The sequence below is a fragment of the Plecotus auritus genome (assembly GCF_963455305.1).
Source record: "Plecotus auritus genome assembly, chromosome: X".
Taxonomy (NCBI): domain Eukaryota; kingdom Metazoa; phylum Chordata; class Mammalia; order Chiroptera; family Vespertilionidae; genus Plecotus; species Plecotus auritus.
The window spans coordinates 37,685,298-37,704,392 of record NC_137784.1 but is presented as its reverse complement, the minus strand read 5'-3'; the positions used below and the strand labels follow the sequence as shown (position 1 = coordinate 37,704,392).

Sequence of the window (19,095 nt, the reverse complement as noted above, 5' to 3'; positions counted from 1 at the left end):
GCCTCCCTCTTGGGGGCAGCTCCTGTATTGAGCATCTGCCCCTGGTGGTCAGTGCGTGTCATAGTGACCGGTCATTCTGTAGTTTGGTCTATTTGCATATTAGGTTTTTATTATATAGGATAATTGCATCTAAAAAACAAAATAAACAAGCAGAACAGAAAGAGACTCATAGATACAGAGAACATTTTGACAGTTGCCAGATGGGAGGGGATTGAAGGGATGGGTAAAAAAGGTGAAGGGATTAAGCAGTATAAATTGGTATTACAGAATAGTCAGGGGGATATAAAGTACAACATAAGGAATATAGTCAATAATATTTTAATAACTATGTATGGTGTCAGGTGAGTATGACATATATCGGCATGATCACTTAGTAAGTTATATAATGTCTAATCACTGGAGGGTATACCTAAAACTAATATAATATTGTATATAAACTATAATTGAAAAATGATTTTAAAAACAGACTTTCTTTGGCTTTAACTCTGAGTCTGGAAACTATTTAAGGTTCTGAGTAGCAGTTACATGATTTAACTTCCATTTTAAAATCACTTAGTCTGTTATGCAGAGGCTAGACTGGGGTAAGAGAGAGGGAGGAGAAGAAGTAAAAAGATCAGTTAGAAGTCTATTTCAATCTCATCAGAGATAATTGAAATAGGGTAGCATGATGGAGGTCATGAGAATTTGTCAGATTCTAGACACATTCTGAGGGTAGAGCCAACATAATTTGCTAACAAGTTAGACATGGGATATAAGATAAAGAAAAGGTCTGGGATGACTACTCTGAGCAATTGGAAGGATTAAACTACCATTTGTTTAGATGTGGAAAGCTTTGTGAGGATCAGATCTAAGGAAGGAAGACAGGAGTTCAATTTAAATATGTTGACTTTGAGATGTATAGGAGACATTCATAAGTGAGTAGTTGAATATACAAGTATGGAGCTAAATGATAGGTCCCAAGATGGAAATATAAATTTGAGAGTCATCAACCTAAAGATGAAATTCAAAGCCATGAGACTTGATGCAATCAATAAGGAAAAAAATGTGATAGAGAAGAGGATCCATGGATCTCTAGGGAACTCCCACATGTAAACCAAATGGGATAGAAACTAGCAAATGAAATTATGAAGGAATCAAGCAGTATCATAAACATTTTTTTAAAATGTTTATTTATAATGACTTATAAATAAAGTCATTTTTATGTTATAGAAGAGTACCTCCAAATTCCAGAAATAATACTGTCAGATAGAATGGTGGGAACAAAAGTACCTGAAAATCTCTCAAAACAAAACCCATGGAATAATTCCAACTGATCAAAAATTTGACATGGAAGTTTTTCAAATTCAATATGCTACATTGAACCCAATCATTGCTAGCTCCTCATAAACAGATAATACATTATTTAAATAACACACACAAAATGACTGGCATACTAATTAGCAACTAAAGAATAAGTAAATCGGAGTAATTATCTCATCCACAAAAGTGATCTCCTTGACCAAAGTATAAAAGACCTTTTCAGAAGGAGTACTCTATTTTGCTCTTAACACAAAGAGGACAAAAGCTCAGCTTAGTTTGGTTAAATAAAAGTTCTTGCCCTTACTGGTTTGGCTCAGTGCATAGAGCGTCGGCCTGTGGACTGAATGGTTCCAGGTTCGATTCCAGTCAAGGGCATGTACCTTGGTTGCAGGCACATCCCCAGTGGGGGGTATGCAGGAGGCAGCTGATCGATGTTTCTCTCTCATCGATGTTTCTAACTCTCTATCCCTCTCCCTTCCTCTCTGTAAAAAAAATCAATAAAATATATATTTTTAAAAAAGTTCTTTAGGGGGTATCCAGAACTTCCACTACTAACATCTATCTGGTAAAAACATTATATGATCAAGTATTTAAAAGAAGCGAATGTACTGTATGTGAAATATCAAGCTGAAACTAAGAATAAAATGAAGCTTCTCTTTCTAAATCTGACTGAAAAGCATCTTGGATTAAATGTTAACACAAAGTGTGCCAATATTCAAGTTAGAACCTGTTTATATCCTGACTAACAGGTATTATTAGTATTACTTCTCAAAGCATTTACAAGCTTCTCCCTTCTTCATAAATATGAGCAAGGCAAATAAGATGCCTCACACTATATTTATAAAACCTTTCAGCTCCCTTTTTACTGATTTCTAAAGGGACTGGATTTATATGAAATAAGAACTTTAAAAAATACATGTCTACAGGGTGGGAACAAAGCCCTTAAGAGGTTAACATTTTTCTGTTGGCCATTCTTTATAATATTATCAACACAATATAACAAAAACAAAAGAATTCTCATCCTTATTACATATGTCAGAGGTCATCTTTTCATTTTCTCACCTGTATGGAAGTAATAGAAGCTGAATGCCCCTGAAGGACTGCTACTGGTGCACAAGTACGAAGACACCACACTCTTACAACCTTATCACAGCTGCCTGCAGCAATAAGCGTGTTTTCATAGTTTACAGCCATGTCAGATATTTCAGCAGAGTGTCCTCGAAGTGTAGCAAGGAGGCGTCCATCATCTGTTGCCCAAATTTTCACCAAACAGTCATCTGAACCCTATGATGACAAGAAAGGACAGAAGATTTACAATGAAACAGGTATTTCCCCTTCCCCAAAAAGCCGGAGAAACAAAGGGAAGATTTTATTAAGTCACTTCTAAGCCTTTACATTTTAGTCTCTTCTTTCCAGATAATATGGATCCAGTAGCAAATATAAATGATGTTCAAATGATAGCACTGACAAAGCATTGGCCAAACTGACAATGGTATTTGTGAGAGCTCCTCAAAACTACTATCAATCCCTGACAACTCAAAAAAATCTTAGGATTAAGTATCTCTGCCATTCTTTCTTTCCTTAGGCCAAACAGCCTTTTTTTCCTTAATTGCTTGAATATTTATTCTACAAATACTTAAAAATTTAACCCAAAGTCTACATGCATTTCTCAGTAAACATGAGGCTTTTTCTTGATAATCTCTGGTGAAAATATTTTTAACTTCTTATTGATAATTTCTAAAGAGCTTTAAAAATAGTAAAAAGCAATTCTACCCCATTATGGAAAATAGAGGCCGGATGCATGAAATTCATGCAAGTGTAGGCCTTCCTTCCCCTGGCTGCCGGCACTGGCTTCCCTCTGGCACCCAGGACCCAGGCTTCTCTCCAGCTGCCAGCAGGCACCTGGGACCTGGGCTTCGCTTGCAGTCCCGGCTTTGTCCGGAAGGACATCCGGTCAAATTAGCATATTATGCTTTTATTATTATAAACAAGTTATTTAATAATTATCTATTTATAGCAAGATGGCAATCATCATCCTCATTGTGATCATTAATAAACAAATACTTATATGATGCACTTGGAGTCATGCAAATATCCATGAAAGACTTTATAATGAACTCCAAGGAATTACACCTTCTCAAAATACAAACCACTTCCTTAGCTGTCGCATAGAAATTTAAAAAGAAAATTAGGCCAACCCTCACTGGTATGGCTCACTGGTTAGAGTCCAGCTGTGGGCAAACTACGGCCCGTGGGCCGGATCCGGCCCGTTCGGCTGTTCTATCTGGCCTGCGGAGCCGAAAGAGCGGAGGGTTCTCTTGCTCTCCCCTCCGCTCCTTTACTTTGAATTTATATTAGTTCACACAAACACTCCATCCATGCTTTTGTTCTGGCCCTCCAGTCCAGTTTAAGAACCCATTGTGGCTCTCGAGTCAAAAAGTTTGCCCACCCCTGGGTTAGACCATCACCTGCATACCAAATGGTGATGGTTTCAATTCCCGGTCAAGGGTGCATACCTGGGTTGCAGGTTGGATCCCTGACCCCTATTGGGGTGTGTGGGGGAGGCAACCAATTAATATTTCTCTCTCTCCCCCCTTCTCTCTCCTTCCTCCCTCCCTTCCACTCTCTAAAAATCAATGGGGAGGGGGGAAATATCCTCAGGTAAAAATTAACAAAACAAAAAATAAATAAATAAAATTAGGCGATTACCTACAGTTTTGTGTTAACTTAGTACTAAAGTAATGAGGCTAATAAACCTTTTCTTGGAAATATTAGTGTGCTACAATGTTGTGCTCAAAATCACGCAGTATACTCTGGTTAATGAAAACCCAACTTTAAATATAACCGATACTAAAATCAAAGAAAGATATGCACAATAACTGTAATCTTCATTACTAACTGTGTAGTATAGTTCAACCATAAGGATGATGTAATCATTAATTAAGCAGAACTGGCAACAGTTACACTAAGTGACAAATGTAAAATGCATATTAATAAATATTTGCTAAAATATAAATGAAATTGAGTAGATAAACCTTGTTTCATATAAATTAACCACCTCTAGACTATAAGGCTTCTGAAAGATAGGGGACGTTATAGTTCGCATTCATTTACTTATATAGAATGAGAAAAAGATTTTCAATTTCCATTCATCTTTCCTTACATTCATGTATCTAAAAAGAATAAACTGCAAAAAAAACGTAATTCAATGCCGTAAGCCTAGCTTCAATTGTTCTTAATCTCTAATATGGTATAGTATTACAAATTTTAAACTCACTGTAAAAATTCTTCTCCCACTTCGGTCAAATGCTACACAGTAGACAGATGACAAGTGCCCCAGAATTCTCTTATGCATCTTAATATGCTGGTAAGCAGATGAAGGGAAAATATGGCTGAAGCGACTGCATCCTGTTAATTGCCTGGCAGAGGTGATATTCACTGGAAAAGATAAAATAAGAGATTCACTTCTTAAAACCTAAAAGTGAAACCTACTTCAGGAAGTTAAATCATTAATATTAAGATGAGATAAAACAGGGTACACATACCACAGCAATTCTACCCTGTGAGAAGTCTAAATTTAACTATACATTTCATGATTTTATTAACTCAAGTTCACTACTGCAAAGCATTAAGAACACTCATTCTTTTAAATCCCAGAAGTCTGACTTTTTGTTTGCCTTACATGGTTTCTCAAGTACATTCCCATTTTGCCTTTCCTGGTACACAATAGTCAAGGAGACTGTTACTTTAAATATATATGTAAATCTTACTATGAAATGAAGGAATCTATAATAATAAAGGTATAATATGCTAATTAGACAGGATAGCCGAACGACCTTCCAGACGTCATTCTGGACAAAGCCACAGCAGTGGGGGCCGAGGCAGAGATGGTTAGGGGCAATGCGGCAGACAGACAGAGGCGGTTAGAGGCAATCAGGCAGGCAGGTGAGTGGTTAGGGGTGATCAGGCAGGCAGGCAGGTGAGCAGTTAGGAGCCAGGGGTACCAGATTGCAAGAGGGTGCAGGCCAGGCTGAGGGACCACCCCATACACGGATTTCGTGCACCAGGCCTCTAGTTTTTGAATAAAAGTATTTTTTTTGTTAAATATGATACATCTTAAAAATTATATAATTTTTCCTGTCCTCACACCCATCCACCCCATCTATAGCTGTCCCTAAATATTCAACAGTAATATAAGAGGATTTATATAGTGAAAAGATAAAGGAAGCCATGACACCACATAGGTTCTCAGTAACAATTCTTTCTAGGCTTGTTTATCTTGCCTTTTTGGTTTCTGAAACTATAGGGTCTCTATTTACCAATGAACTTTGAGGCTTCCTCTCCTATGAGGTCATCTTAGATCCTGTCTCCATTTTGTTTGTTTGTTTATTTGGTTTTTGCCTTGTAGTTAATTTTATTTAAAAGGAGCCAGAATGAAACACATGTCTACACAATTCTCTTTCAAATACTGCCTGTATTCTTTTCACTTCCCTCAAATGTCTTGATCCCCATATAAGGATTTACAAGCACTCACTTGCTCTGATTCCTCAAGTCTTCCATTATAGACTGAAAATATTTAAAATACCACACATTATATTTTAATCAAAATATAAGATCCCTATAAGCTCAAAGTCACCTTGAAGCAAGGTGACATTTTGCCATAGTGTATAAATAATATAGGACAAATGATAATAGCTTTATGTTAAAGCAAGACAAAAGGCAAGAACTGAGTTGTAGCAGGATTAGTATAATCAGAACATGCCACAATAAAAAACATGAAACCTTTCAATGTCTCAATCTTAAGAGCAAAGAAGTCTTTTTTCAGGCAAAGGTAGATCCATTGGCCATTTTAAACTGACGAAATGACCAAAAAAAAAAATGAATGATGAACAGCAAAATAAACAAAACTTTGCATGTATATAATAAGAAATAGAGAACTGAGTATTTATGTAACACTAAGAGATGCTGAATAAATAATGGTAGAAAATCCATAAGCATTAGTAACAGGTAAGAGAATTTCTTTTTGGCATCTCTAAAGAATTGCTTTTTCACAGCTCCCAAGCTCTAAACATTTCCACAATTCTACATTGGGAAGAGCATGCACCATAACTTTGGGACTCTGGTAAACTTCCTTCTTTAATCAAACAAACATTCCTTACTGCTTGGAATTCCTTGAAACAATCAAGCATTAATTACTTCTGCTTTGCTTTTTTCTATACATACTTTGCAAGTAGATAGAGGAAAAGACATGTTACTTTAAAGCAGGGTTTCTCAACCTCAGAACTACTGACACCTTGGGCGTATGATTTTTCATGATCGAAGACTATCTCTATATTTTAGAGTGTTCAGCAGCATCGCTGGATTCTACCCACTAGTTGCTAGTAACACCCCACCACCACCAAGTTGTGACAAAGCAAATATATCTCCAGACATCGCCAAATGACTCCTAGGGAGGAGAGGAAACTGTCTCTGGTTGAAAACCACTGCTTGAAGCATAAAAATAAAAACAACTTCAACAGAAAGAAAAAATAAATTTAAAAAAAAACTTTGAGAAGAGGAGCAGAGATAGAAAGAAAACCAGTGGAAGAGAGGAGAGATAAATACCTATCAGAAATGCAGTCATTCATCCAGCAAATACTGAGTTTCTAAATAGCCAAAGGAACACAATCATATGAACAAAATATACTGTACCCCAAAAGAGTTAATATCTCAGGCCCAAACTGTTAATTCAGAAAGTTACTAAAATTTTTATGTATCTTTATAGTATACAAAAATTAGATTTCAGTTTATTCATAAAATTCCACATGTGTGTGAAATCATATTAGTTGTCTTTCTCTAACTAGCTTATTTCACTTAGAAGAGGCTAAAGGGGATAAATGATAATGGAAAAAATAAAGAGAAAAAACAGATTTCACTTTTTAAGACTCCTTTACAGAGAAAACTAATAATTACTTTAAAACAAAAAAAACTGAAAACATTTACAACAAATATGACAAAGTCTTAATTTTTTAAAACACATAAAACTAACTACCCATAAGAACACCATCAAGCTCTAATAGATTAGTGGGTTAAGGAAATTAACCAATAAGTCATAATATAGGAAATACAAATAATAATCTAAGTCACTGAAATAAAATAAGATCTAAAGTATGGAGGCATGGAACAGACTGACATACCTTGATGTGGGGTTGAATGGACAAGAAGAGATAAGCCAAAGATATTATATAAAATGTAAATGAGACTATATGATTTATATAAATACATACATGCATTCACCAAAAAAAGAGAAAGTGTTGGAAGTTTTAAAAAAAACTGCCAACTAGGAATACTTTATTCACCAAATACAAAGGAAAAATAAGGTTTTCCCAGACAAACAAAAGCGGCCTTGTAAAAAATACTGTAAGTTCTTGAAGCTGAATTCAAAAAACACCAATAAGCTACAGGAAAACATAAGAAAGCACACAACAGTGTGGTAAAGGTGAAAACAGACAAAATTAGAAAATTATAATTCAATATTAGAATGGTATTTTTACCAATAGTCTATACATTCAACACAATCCCTATTAAAATTCCAATGGCATAATTCACAGAAATAGAAAAAGCACTAAATAAGAAAACACACTAAATAAGCAAAACAATCCTGAGAAAGAACAAAACCTGACGTTATCACACTTCCTGATTTTAAGCTATAAAGCTATAATAATAAAAACAGTCTGGTACTGTATAGAAAGAGACACATACTGTAGACCAAATAAAAGATATTGATGGGTCTAAAACTGTGAACTTTCCCCCTTGTTTTTGTGGGTACCAAGTTGTTATTCAATACAAAAGGGTAAACCATGGGGACATGTGTTTTGGTGGGGGGAGTGGGGACAAAAGACATAATACATAGTAATCCTGTGGGAAAATCAAAGAGCCAGGCAAGAAGCTCAACAGGTACTAGAAGAGTTAGCTCTGGCTTTACCAATCCCCCCTAGTTTCACAAAATGACAGTAAAAGGCAATATAACATGAGAAAAAAATGGCCTAGCTTCTTCTTCATCTATAAAATCCATAACATAGGCATAATACCACCTATCTTGACAATTAAGTGAGATGAATTTTGTAGAACTTACTATAGCACAGTAGGCTTAGTTCCTGTGAAACTTAGTCCTATTCCTCTTCCCTTTCCTCTCCTCTCTGGGTTCTCAGTGTTCTCACATTCCAAAATAGATGGGATGGGGGGAAAAGGGGGAAAGTTTCATATTAAATTGGACTCTGATGGATAGTGATCTCTATATTAAAGAAAACGATTAAGCATAAATGAATATTACATACTTTGCTGACTAGAGTTGACAAAAAATCCGTTATATAATAAACACTTTTTTTGTGCCAGGCACTGTGCTAATCACTTCATGTTTAATTTATTTAACCCTATGAAGTCAATACTATTAATACCCTCCTTTTAGAGACATGGGAACTGAGGCATAGAGGGGTTAAACAATTTATACAAGACCCCAAGCTACTAAGTGGCAGAGCCAGTATTCAAGCCAAGCAATCTGGCTTCAGAGACTGATCTCTTAACCAATATTCCATAATAGCATTTCTCAAAATGAGAGAAAAATAAAAATTATAGAGCACTGTCCCAATACACCAAGGCTGTGGGAGATCAAGGATCAAGGCACATACAAGAAGCAATCCATGAATACATAAATAAGTGGAACAACAAATCAATGTTTCTTTCTCTTTCTCCCTCACCCTCTCTCTATAAAATCAATAAATAAAAAATAAAACAAAATTATAATTTGTCTTAATATGTAAATTATGCTCTAGTCACTACAACAGGTTTCACCCCAATCTTTGAATCTAGCCCAAACCAACCCAGAACATAATTAAAGCTGCCAAATCATCCAATTCCAAAACTATAATATAAAGAAAAACAGGATGGGATTTAAAAACTCCTAGAAATTATAGGTGGGCTTGACAAGGTAAGAGGAAATAACATCAACACACATAAATTAATTGCATCTATACACAATAACAATGAACATGCGAGACCAATAGTAAAAACACAATATTTAAAAAAAAACAAACAGAAAAAAACAGTATCATTTACAATCATTCAAAAAAACTGGCCCTAGCCAGTTTGGCTCAGTAGATATAGCATCGGCCTCCAGACTGAAGGGTCCCTGGTTCGATTCCAGTCAAGGGCACATGCCTGGGTTGCAGGCTCAATCTCCAGTAGTGGGCATGCAGGAGGCAGCCGATCAATGATCCTCTCTCATCATTGATGTTTCTATCTCTCTCTCCCTCTCCCTCTCCCTTCCTCCCTGAAATCAATAAAAATATATTAAAAAAAATACAAAAACTGAATTCTTACATATACACTTAACACATACAATATTAATCACAAAATGCTGATGAAAGAAATCAAATACCTCAATAAATGTTAACATACCATGTTCATGGATTAGAAGGCTTGACAGTAAACATGTCAATTCTCCCAAATTGATTTATAGGCTCAATGAAATTCCTTTCAAAAAGCTTTTGCAAACACTGACAAGCTTATTCTAAACCTAATGGCCAAGTGCATGGATTCATGCACATTGAAAGGAAATTGATTAGAAGAAATATTTTAATATCGCTATTTGCCCTTTTTCTATAATAGAAGTGCCAACCAAATTCATGATCAACAATGACAGATCAAAACACATGCATGCGATTGGCGCCAGCGAGAGCTTTATATGTATCGTGCATATGTGAGTCAACGTTTATTTTTAAATTGCCAGTGTGCATCATATGTACCGACTGGTAAGTCAGTCAGACTGTCAGATGGATGTACGGTTGGTCACTTAGCCTTTTATATATATATAGAATATGAAAAGGAACTGGCCCTAGAATATTGAAAAAATCTTGACAAAGAATAGAGTGGGAGGGATTGCTCTTTCCAATGTTAAGGCTTACTATGTAGCTACAGTAATCAAAACAATGTGCTACTGGTAAGGAGATAAAACACATAGATCAATTGAACAGAAGAGAGGACCAAGAAACAGATCCACATAAATATTTTAAAATATATTTTTATTGATTTCAGAGGGGAAGGAAGAGAGATAGAAACATCAATAATGAGAGAGATTCACTGGTAGGCCGACTCTTGCACGCCCCCCCCCCCCGCCCCCCACTGGGAACTGAGCCCACAACTCAGGCATGTGCCCTGACTTGGAATCGAACCATGACTTCCTGGTTCATAGGTCCATACTCAACCATCGAGCCACACCAGCCAGACTATCCACATAAACATTTTAAACTAATGTTTGAAAAAAACTACAAATCAAATTCCATAGAGGAAGGATAGTCATTTCAACAAATGGTGCTGAAGCAATGAGACATCCATAGGTAAATAATGAACATCAAAAAAATAATAATGAACTTCCACCTAAACTTAATATACTATACAATTTAACTCAATATAGATCATAGAATTAAATGTAAACACAAAACTAACAAGCTTTCAGAAAAAAAGACAGAAGGAAATCTCCAGTATCTGGGGCTAGGCAAAGAATTCTTAGGCATATGAAAAAAAGGATGATCCATAAAAAAGGGGAAACTGATATATTGGATGCTATCAAAATGAAAAACTTTTGGTCTATGAAAGCCTCTATAAAGAGGATGAAAAGTTAAGTCTCAGATGGGGTGAAAATATTTGCAAATTATATACCCCACAAAGGACTGGTATCTAAAATATAAAAAGAACTTTTTTTTTCCTATGAATACTCACCATTTTAATGGTACTTATCTCTATAGAGTAAAATTAAGAATTTTAATTTTTAATATTTTTATATATCTCAAATTGTGCATAGTATTCTTGTAATCAAATAAAAGTCATTTCTAAATCAGTAAAATTAAGATAAACACAAAAGATAATTCATAAAAGGAGAAATACAAGACCAATCAATATGACATCTCTAATCAAAAACACAAACTAAAATGGTATGCTATTTTTGTTTTTTAAATTGTCAAAATTTAAAAAAAAATTAATGCTACTATCCAATGTTGGCAAGAATTCAATGAAACAGATACTCTCATATACACTTGGTATCCTATGTAATGAAAGGCTAATATGCAATTCGACTGAATGGCGGAATGACCAGTTGCTATGACGCACACTGACCACCAGGGGGCAGGTGCTCAATGCAAGACTGCCCCCTGGTGGTCAGTGCACTCAGCCAAAAGCCCTGAGCTGGATTAATTTCCAGCTCAATGTGCATGAAAGCTGCCAAATCATCCAATTCCAAAACTATAATATAAAGTTTTATACTTCATATAAACTATAGAGAGAGCAGCGGTAGTGGCAGGAGCGGGCCTAAGCTGTCAGTGAGACATCCCCCGAGAGCTCCTGGACTGTGAGAGGGCACAGGCCGGGCTAAGGGAACTCCCTCCAAGTGCACGAATTTTGTGCACCAGTCCTCTGGTCTATTATAATAAAAGCGTAATATGATAATTAGACCGGATGTCCTTCTGGACGAAGCCAGGGCTGCGAGGGAAGCCCAGGTCCTGGATGCTGGAGGGAAGCCAGTGCTGGCAGCTAGGGGAAGGAAGGCTTACTCTTGCACAAATTTCATGCATCGGGCCCCTAGTAGGAACATAAATCTGTATAATCTTCCTGAAGAAAGTGGCAATATGTGCCATAAATATTAAAAATACACAGACTTATAATTTACACAAAGCTCAACAAAATAATTTAATTACAAATGGGTGAAAGATGTGAACAGACATTTCATCAAAAAGGATATACATAGCTATCCTATCTAATAAAAGAGTAATATGCAAATTAACCATCACTCCGCTACACCCACCAGCTACGCCCACCAGCCATGCCCACCAGCCACGCCCACCAGCCAATCAGGAGCGAATATGCAAATAAACCTAACCAAGATGACTACGGCCACAGAGAGCAGGAGGGAGGCTTGGGTTTCCCCGACAATGGAGGAAGCCAAGCTTTCCGCCTGCCCTTGTCGGCCTAGGCCTCCACTCAAGGCTACAAAGTTTCAATGATAGAAGATACATAAATACAAACAGAAATGGCGGCAGCCACGGAGCTGGAAAGAGCAGGAAGCTAGGGTTGCCCGTGCCGATGGAGGAAGCCAAGCTTTCCGCACACCCTGGCTGGCCCAGGCCTCTGCTTAAGGCTACAAAGTTTCAATTATAGAAGATACATAAATCCCAACAGAAATGGCTGCCACCACGAAGCAAGCAGAAGGCTTGGCTCCGCTCCAGGCTACAAAGTTTCAATTGTAGAAGATAAATAAACCCCAGATACCAGGGCCTCCGCTTGGGTCGCCAGGGCGTGTGGCCGGCCTGCAAACCACCACAGGCCCCTCACCCACGCCGCCCCACTCCCCAAGGGAACCCCCACCCTGATTCGGGACACCCTTCAGGGCAAACCAGCTGGCCCCCACCTGTGTACCAGGCCTCTAGCCTATCTAATAAAAGAGTAATATGCAGATTGACCATCACTCCAACACACAAGATGGCTGCCCCCATGTGGTCAAAGATCCTGCCCCCATGTGGACACAAGATGGCCACCACAAGATGGCCAGCAGGGGAGGGCAGTTGGGAGGGACCCAGGCCTGCAGGGGAGAGCAGTTGGGGGGTACCAGGCCTCCAGGAGAGGGCAGTTGGGGGGGACCCAGGCCTGCAGGGGAGAGCAGTTGGGGGGGACAAGGCCTGCAGGGGAGGGCAGTTAGGGGTGACCAGGCCTGCAGGGGGGGCAGTTAGGGGCAAACAGGCTGGCAGGGGAGCAGTTAGGCATCAATCAGGCTGGCAGGGGAGTGGTTAGGGGGTGATCAGGCTGGCAGGCAGAAGCGGTTAGGGGCAATCAGGAAGGCAGGCAGGCGAGCAGTTGAGAGCCAGCAGTCCTGGATTGTGAGAGGGATGTCCGACTGCCCGTTTAGGCCTTGAGGGGTCCCAGATTGGAGAGGGTGCAGGCTGGGCTGAGGGACACACACCCCCGTGCACGAATTTCGTGCACCAAGCCTCTAGTATATATATAAAAGCCTAAGTGACCGAACGACCGGTCGCTATGACTTGCACTGACCACCAAGGGGAAGATGATCAATGCAGGAGCTGCCCCCTCGTGGTCAGTGTGCTACCACAGTGGGAGTGCTGCTCAGCTAACTGACCTGTCCCAGTGGCCCACCAGCCCAGCGGCAGCCACTCACTCCCTCAGTAGTACTACAGGTCCAATGTCTGGAGAACGGGTCAGGCACTGATGGACCAGCGCCACCGGCATGATCCCAACAGTGCCGCTGGCCTCCTGGAAGTTGGCCTTGGGCACCGCGGCTGCTTCCCCACCCTAATGCTCTGCAAGGAAGAAACGATATAAAAAAAACGATATAAAAGTGGCTGCCAGGTGGCTCCCAACAACTGGCACGAACATCAGCAGGATGGTTCCGGATTCCAGGCAGGCAAGGGCGTCCCACCACTCGCACAGAGGGCCAATCACGTCCCGGCCCCCCGCAACCTCCCTTGGGATGGGTGCCAGACTCAGGGCTCATGGATGGTAAGCACCGCTGTGGCGGCACAAGCCTCTCCTGATCAGGACTGACTGGGTGCAAGCCTGCAGCAGGCACGGCGGGGCCAGGATGAGTGGGAGCGGCAGGTGGCACTGGACTGCCAGTTTCGACCCAATCTCCGCAGGTCACACCAAGGGACCCCACCCGTGCACGAATTCGTGCACCAGGCCTCTAGTAGTAAATAAGCACACAGAAAAGATGATCAACTTAAGTAGCCATCAGGGAAATGCAAGTTGAAACCATAATGATATATCACTACACACATACATAAACAGCTTAAATAAAACACCATGACAATATCAAATGCTGGTGAATATATGGAAAAACTGGATCACTTATATACGTTCCTGCTGGGAATGTAAATTACTACAGCCATTCTAGAAAATAGTTTGGCAGTCTCTTAAAATAAACAAAACACTAAACATACAATTACCACACAACCTACCATTGTACTCTTGAGCTTTTATCCACAAGAAATGAAAGCTTTGGTTCACACACATTAAAAAAAAAAAAAAAAAAAAGGAAAGAGAAAAGAAGAGAGGAGAAGAAAAAGAAATAAAAAAACCACACAAACTTATCCACAAATGTTCACTGCAGCTTTATTCGTAATGGTCAAAATCTACAATTAACACACATCCTCCAACTGGTGAAAGGTCAAACTAAGGGTTGTATAATCCACACTATGGAATACCACTCAGCAATAAAAGGGAATGAATATTGATATATGCAACAACTTAGATGAATTTCAGTGAATTATGCTAAGTGAAATAAAGTTATATATTGTATGATTCCGTTTATATAACACTAGAGGCCCGGTACATGAAATTCGTGCATGGGGGGGTATGTCCCTCAGCCCAGCCTGCACCCTCTCCAATCTGGGACCCCTAGAGGGGTCAGCCTAAGCGGGCAGTTGGACATCTCTCTCACAATCCAGGACTGCTGGCTCCCAACTGCTCGCCTGCCTGCCTGCCTGATGGCCCCTAACCACTTCTGCCTACCAGCCTGATCACCCCCTAACCACTCCCCTGCCAGCCTGATTGCCCCTAACTGCCCTCCCCTGTAGGCCTGGTCACCCCTAACTGCCTTCCCCTGCAGGTCTGGTCCCCCCCAACTCCTCTCCCTTGCAGGCCTGGGTCCCCCCCAACTTCCCTTCCCTGCAGGCCTAGTCACCCCCAACTTCCCTTCTCTGTCGGCCTGGTCCCTCCCAAATGCCCTCCCCTGCTGGCCTGATCGCCCACAACTGCCCTCCCTTGGAGGCCTGATCCCTCCCAACTGCCCACCATTGCTGGCCATCTTGTGGTGGCCATCTTGTGTCCACATGGGGGCAGGATCTTTGACCACATGGGGGCAGCCATCTTATGTGTTGGAGTGAAGGTCAATCTGCATATTACTCTTTTATTAGATAGGATTCTTGACTACAGATTTGTAGCTGACAAGACTGTGCTGGTAGGTCAGGCAGGAGATAGGTGGGTGTGGTTATAAAAGGGCAACATAAAGGATCCTGGTGATAAAACTCTCTTTTATCTTAAATGTGGAGGTGGATACACAAGTGATAAAATTGTATAGAATCCCATAACCACATATTCACACTCAAGTGAATATAAGTAAAACTGAGAACATCTGATAAAAATGAGTCTTACACTTAAACAAAACTTCTCTCAGTTTACCACACTGGAACCTTTGCTTACTGTATTCTTTTGGCTTTATACCTACCTCTGCCATTTCAGCCTCACAATATCCTTCTTATCTTTCAACTGATAGCCTAAAACCACCTCCTTTTCCATGAAATATTTCTCAATCACTTCAGCCAAAAATGAACTCTCCTGATTGTCAAGGTCCTTTTATTAGTTCTACACATCTCTGATCTAGGAATATAAGCACTTTAAGGCTAGAGATTAATGTCATGCACTGACCTCGCTTAGTCCCTTGGAAGCAAAAAACATTCAAGTATTTGTTTAATCAAGCTGGCCACACCATGCCCAAAATATCCAACCATAATTCTTACTCCTCCAGGACATAAATTTTCCACTTGAAATCAGACAAGCCTTCTTTTCTGTCGTAGATATCCTCTCACCTGGAATGTTCTACCCTTCAACTTATAATCAATCCTTAAAAGTTCACCTCAAAGGTTATTTATTCCTTAAAAGCTTCACTTGTTTCTTTTAATCAGTTTCCTCTCTCCTTTATGAATGGTCGTTAAACTTTGTATTTCACTTAAATAACTTAATTTATATCTGCTATAGATTGAATGTTTATGCCCACCCCTAATTCATATGTTGAAAACTAAATGCCCAATAAAATGATATTAAAGATGGGGCTTTTAGGAAGTGATTAGATTATGAGGGCAGAACACTCATGAATGGAATTAGTACCCTTATAAAAGAGGCCTGAGGAAACTCCCTTGCCCCTTCCTCCATGTGAGGTTACAGAGAGGAGACACTATAAACCAGAAAGCAGGCCCACATCAACATCAAATTTGCCAGGGCCTTGGACTGCTCAAGAACCCAGAACTGTGAGAAATAAATGTTTGTTGTTTATAATCTACCCAGTCTATGGTATTTTGTTATAGTAGCCCAAAAGGACTGAGAAAATTCACTATCCTATATAATAAAGGGGGAATATGCAAATTGACCCTTATGCCCTCACACAAGATGGCCACCCCCATGTGGTCAAAGATGGCCGCCACAAGATGGCCGGCAGGTGAGGGCAGTTAGGGGTGACCAGGCCGGCAGGAGAGGGCAGTTAGGGGTGGACCAGGCCTGCAGGGGAGGGCAGTTGGGGGGGAACCAGGCCTGCAAGGGAGGACAGTTGGGGGCGATCGGGCCAGCAGGAAAAGGCAGTTGGGGGCAATCGGGCTGGCAGGGGAGGGCAGTTGGGGGCGATCGGGCCAGCAGAGGAGGGCAGTTGGGGGTGAGCAAGCCAGCAGGGGAGCAGTTAAGTGTCGATCAGGCTGGCAGGGGAGTGGTTAGGGGGTGATCAGGCTGGTAGGCAGGTGAGCAGTTGGGAGCCAGCAGTCCCGGATTGTGAGAGGAATGTCCGACTGCCGGTTTAGGCCCGGTCCCTGTGGACATCCCCCTAGGGGTCCCAGATTGGAGAGGGTGCAGGCTGGGCTGAGGGACACCCCCCCAGTGCACAAATTTTGTGCACCGGGCCTCTAGTCCTATATAATAAAAGCCTAATATGCAAATTGTCCCCTCGACCAAGAGTTCGACCGCTCACTATGACATATGCTGACCATCAGGGGGCAGTGCGGAACACGGCGGGCATCAGCGACGCGACGGTAGTGGGCAGCAGTGGAGGCGCTGCTGGCCCCGATGGGCCCTGACAAGAGCAGGACCATGGTGGGATGGTGGAGCAGGTGAGTGGGCGGTGCCAGGCCAAGGTGGGTATGAGTAGGGGAATGATCGCCCTGCAGATAGTGACCAGCGGCAGCTCTGACACTTCCATTACAGAGAAAGGGCAAATAGCAATATTAAAATATTTCTTCTAATTATTTTCCTTTCACTGTGCACAAATCTGTGCACTGGGCCACTAGTACTATAATAATATTCCATCTATCTAAATATCCCCAGTAGAAGAGTAAAATCTTCGACAGCAAGAATCCCTGAAGACTTGGGAAAGGCTTTATATATATTTGGTGTTCAAGTATTTGCCAAATTAAATAAAAATTATTTCTAGAAAGTTAAGTAATTTGGCCCTACCCAGTTTAGCTCAGTAAAGAGAGTGTAGATAGGTCCTTGGACTAAAGGATCCTGGGTTGAATTCCAGTCAAGGGCACATACCTCAATTGCAGGCTCAATACACGGTCAGGGTGTATGCAGAAGGCAACCAATCGATGTGTCTCTCACATAGATGTTTCTCTCTCTCTGTCTCTCCACCTCCCTTCTAGTCTCTCTAAATATCAATTGAAAAATATCCTTGTGTGTGGATTAAACAAAAAAAATTAAAAAAGAGAAAAAGAAAAAAAGGAAGTTAAGTAATTTGGATTAGTATTCAACCTTTCAAAACCATGGAGAATATCTCTATATGTAAAACCCTAATATGCAAATAGACCAAACAGCAGAACAACCAGTCACTCTGTTGTGTGTTGACCACCAGGGGCTGTGCGCAGAACATGGCTGGCATCGGCAGCAGGTGATGGAGTGCGAAACATAGTGGGGCCCTAACCGGTTTGGCTCAGTGGATAGAGCGTCGGCCTTGGGACTGAAAGGTCCCAAGTTCGATTCCGGTCAAGGGCATGTACCAGGCAGCTGATCGATGTTTCTCTCTCATCGATATTTCTAACTCTCTATCCCTCTCCCTTCCTCTCTGTAAAAAATCAATAAAATATTTAAAAAACAAAAAACAAAAAAAGAAACATAGTGGGCATCGGCCGCGGCGGGATGGTGGACCAGGTGAACAGGGGTGCCAGACCAAGGTGTGGCTCCGGTCGCTGTCATCAGGGCGAGCCTCTGGTGGTTACTGAAAATTCTTTGCTTCTGCACCCTGCGGTCCCACCCAGCACTCACACCCACTGCCGGCGTCAGAGCTGCCGCTCACACCCACTGCCAGTGCTCAGTGCCGACCCCAATCGCTAGGCACTATCAACAGGTGTGAGCGGCAGCTGCTGGCCCCGATCACCCCCGCTGACAGTGCCAGCCCTGCTCACACCTGCTGCTGGCGCCGGCCCCAATCGCTCCGTGCAGTCAGTAGGTGCGATTGGGGCTGGCACCGTCAGCATGTGGGAGCGGCGGAAGCGGGGCTGCCGGCAGAAAGGGGACTGGGGGCCACAGCAGGAAGTTCCGGGCAGGGGCGTGGAGGATGGGCTGAGAACCGCCCCTGTGCCCACCGCAGCCTTGTGGCCCACAGATCCTTTCAAGGTGCACCAATTTGTTCACTGGGCCCCTAGTCTATACTAATAAGAGAAAGATGCAAATTGACTGTACCTTCGTGATGTCCACTAGCCAATCAGGAGTGAGTATGAAAATTCATCCAATCAAAGATGGCAGTTTAATTTTCATACACAGGCGCTGAGTGGCCAGAGGCGGGGCAGGATGCTTGCATTGTTGCCATGGCGATGATGCAGGCATTCTGCACCGCCCCAGCACTCCGGGCCTCTGGGCAGCGTGGGAAGGCGGAAAGGCGGCTCTGGGCAAGAGCAAAGGCAGAACGGCAGCTCCAGGCCGGAGCAAAGGCAGAAAGGTGGCTCTGTCCAGAGCGAAGGTGGTGTCGGCAGCCAGGGGAAAGAAGGCCCATTCTTGCAC

At 41.4% G+C, this 19,095-nt stretch overlaps 1 protein-coding gene across 1 annotated transcript in view; it reads right to left on the bottom strand.

The window, feature by feature from the left end:
- The window catches only part of BRWD3 (bromodomain and WD repeat domain containing 3), a 173,030-nt gene that overhangs the window by 104,982 nt on the left and 48,953 nt on the right, over positions 1-19,095 (bottom strand). The window contains exons 7-8 of the mRNA XM_080653837.1: positions 4,577-4,737; positions 2,362-2,583 (exon numbers count right to left, since the gene is read on the bottom strand). Of these exons, the coding sequence (XP_080509963.1) occupies positions 2,362-2,583; positions 4,577-4,737 (383 nt within the window). The remainder of the gene's footprint in view (positions 1-2,361; positions 2,584-4,576; positions 4,738-19,095) is intronic.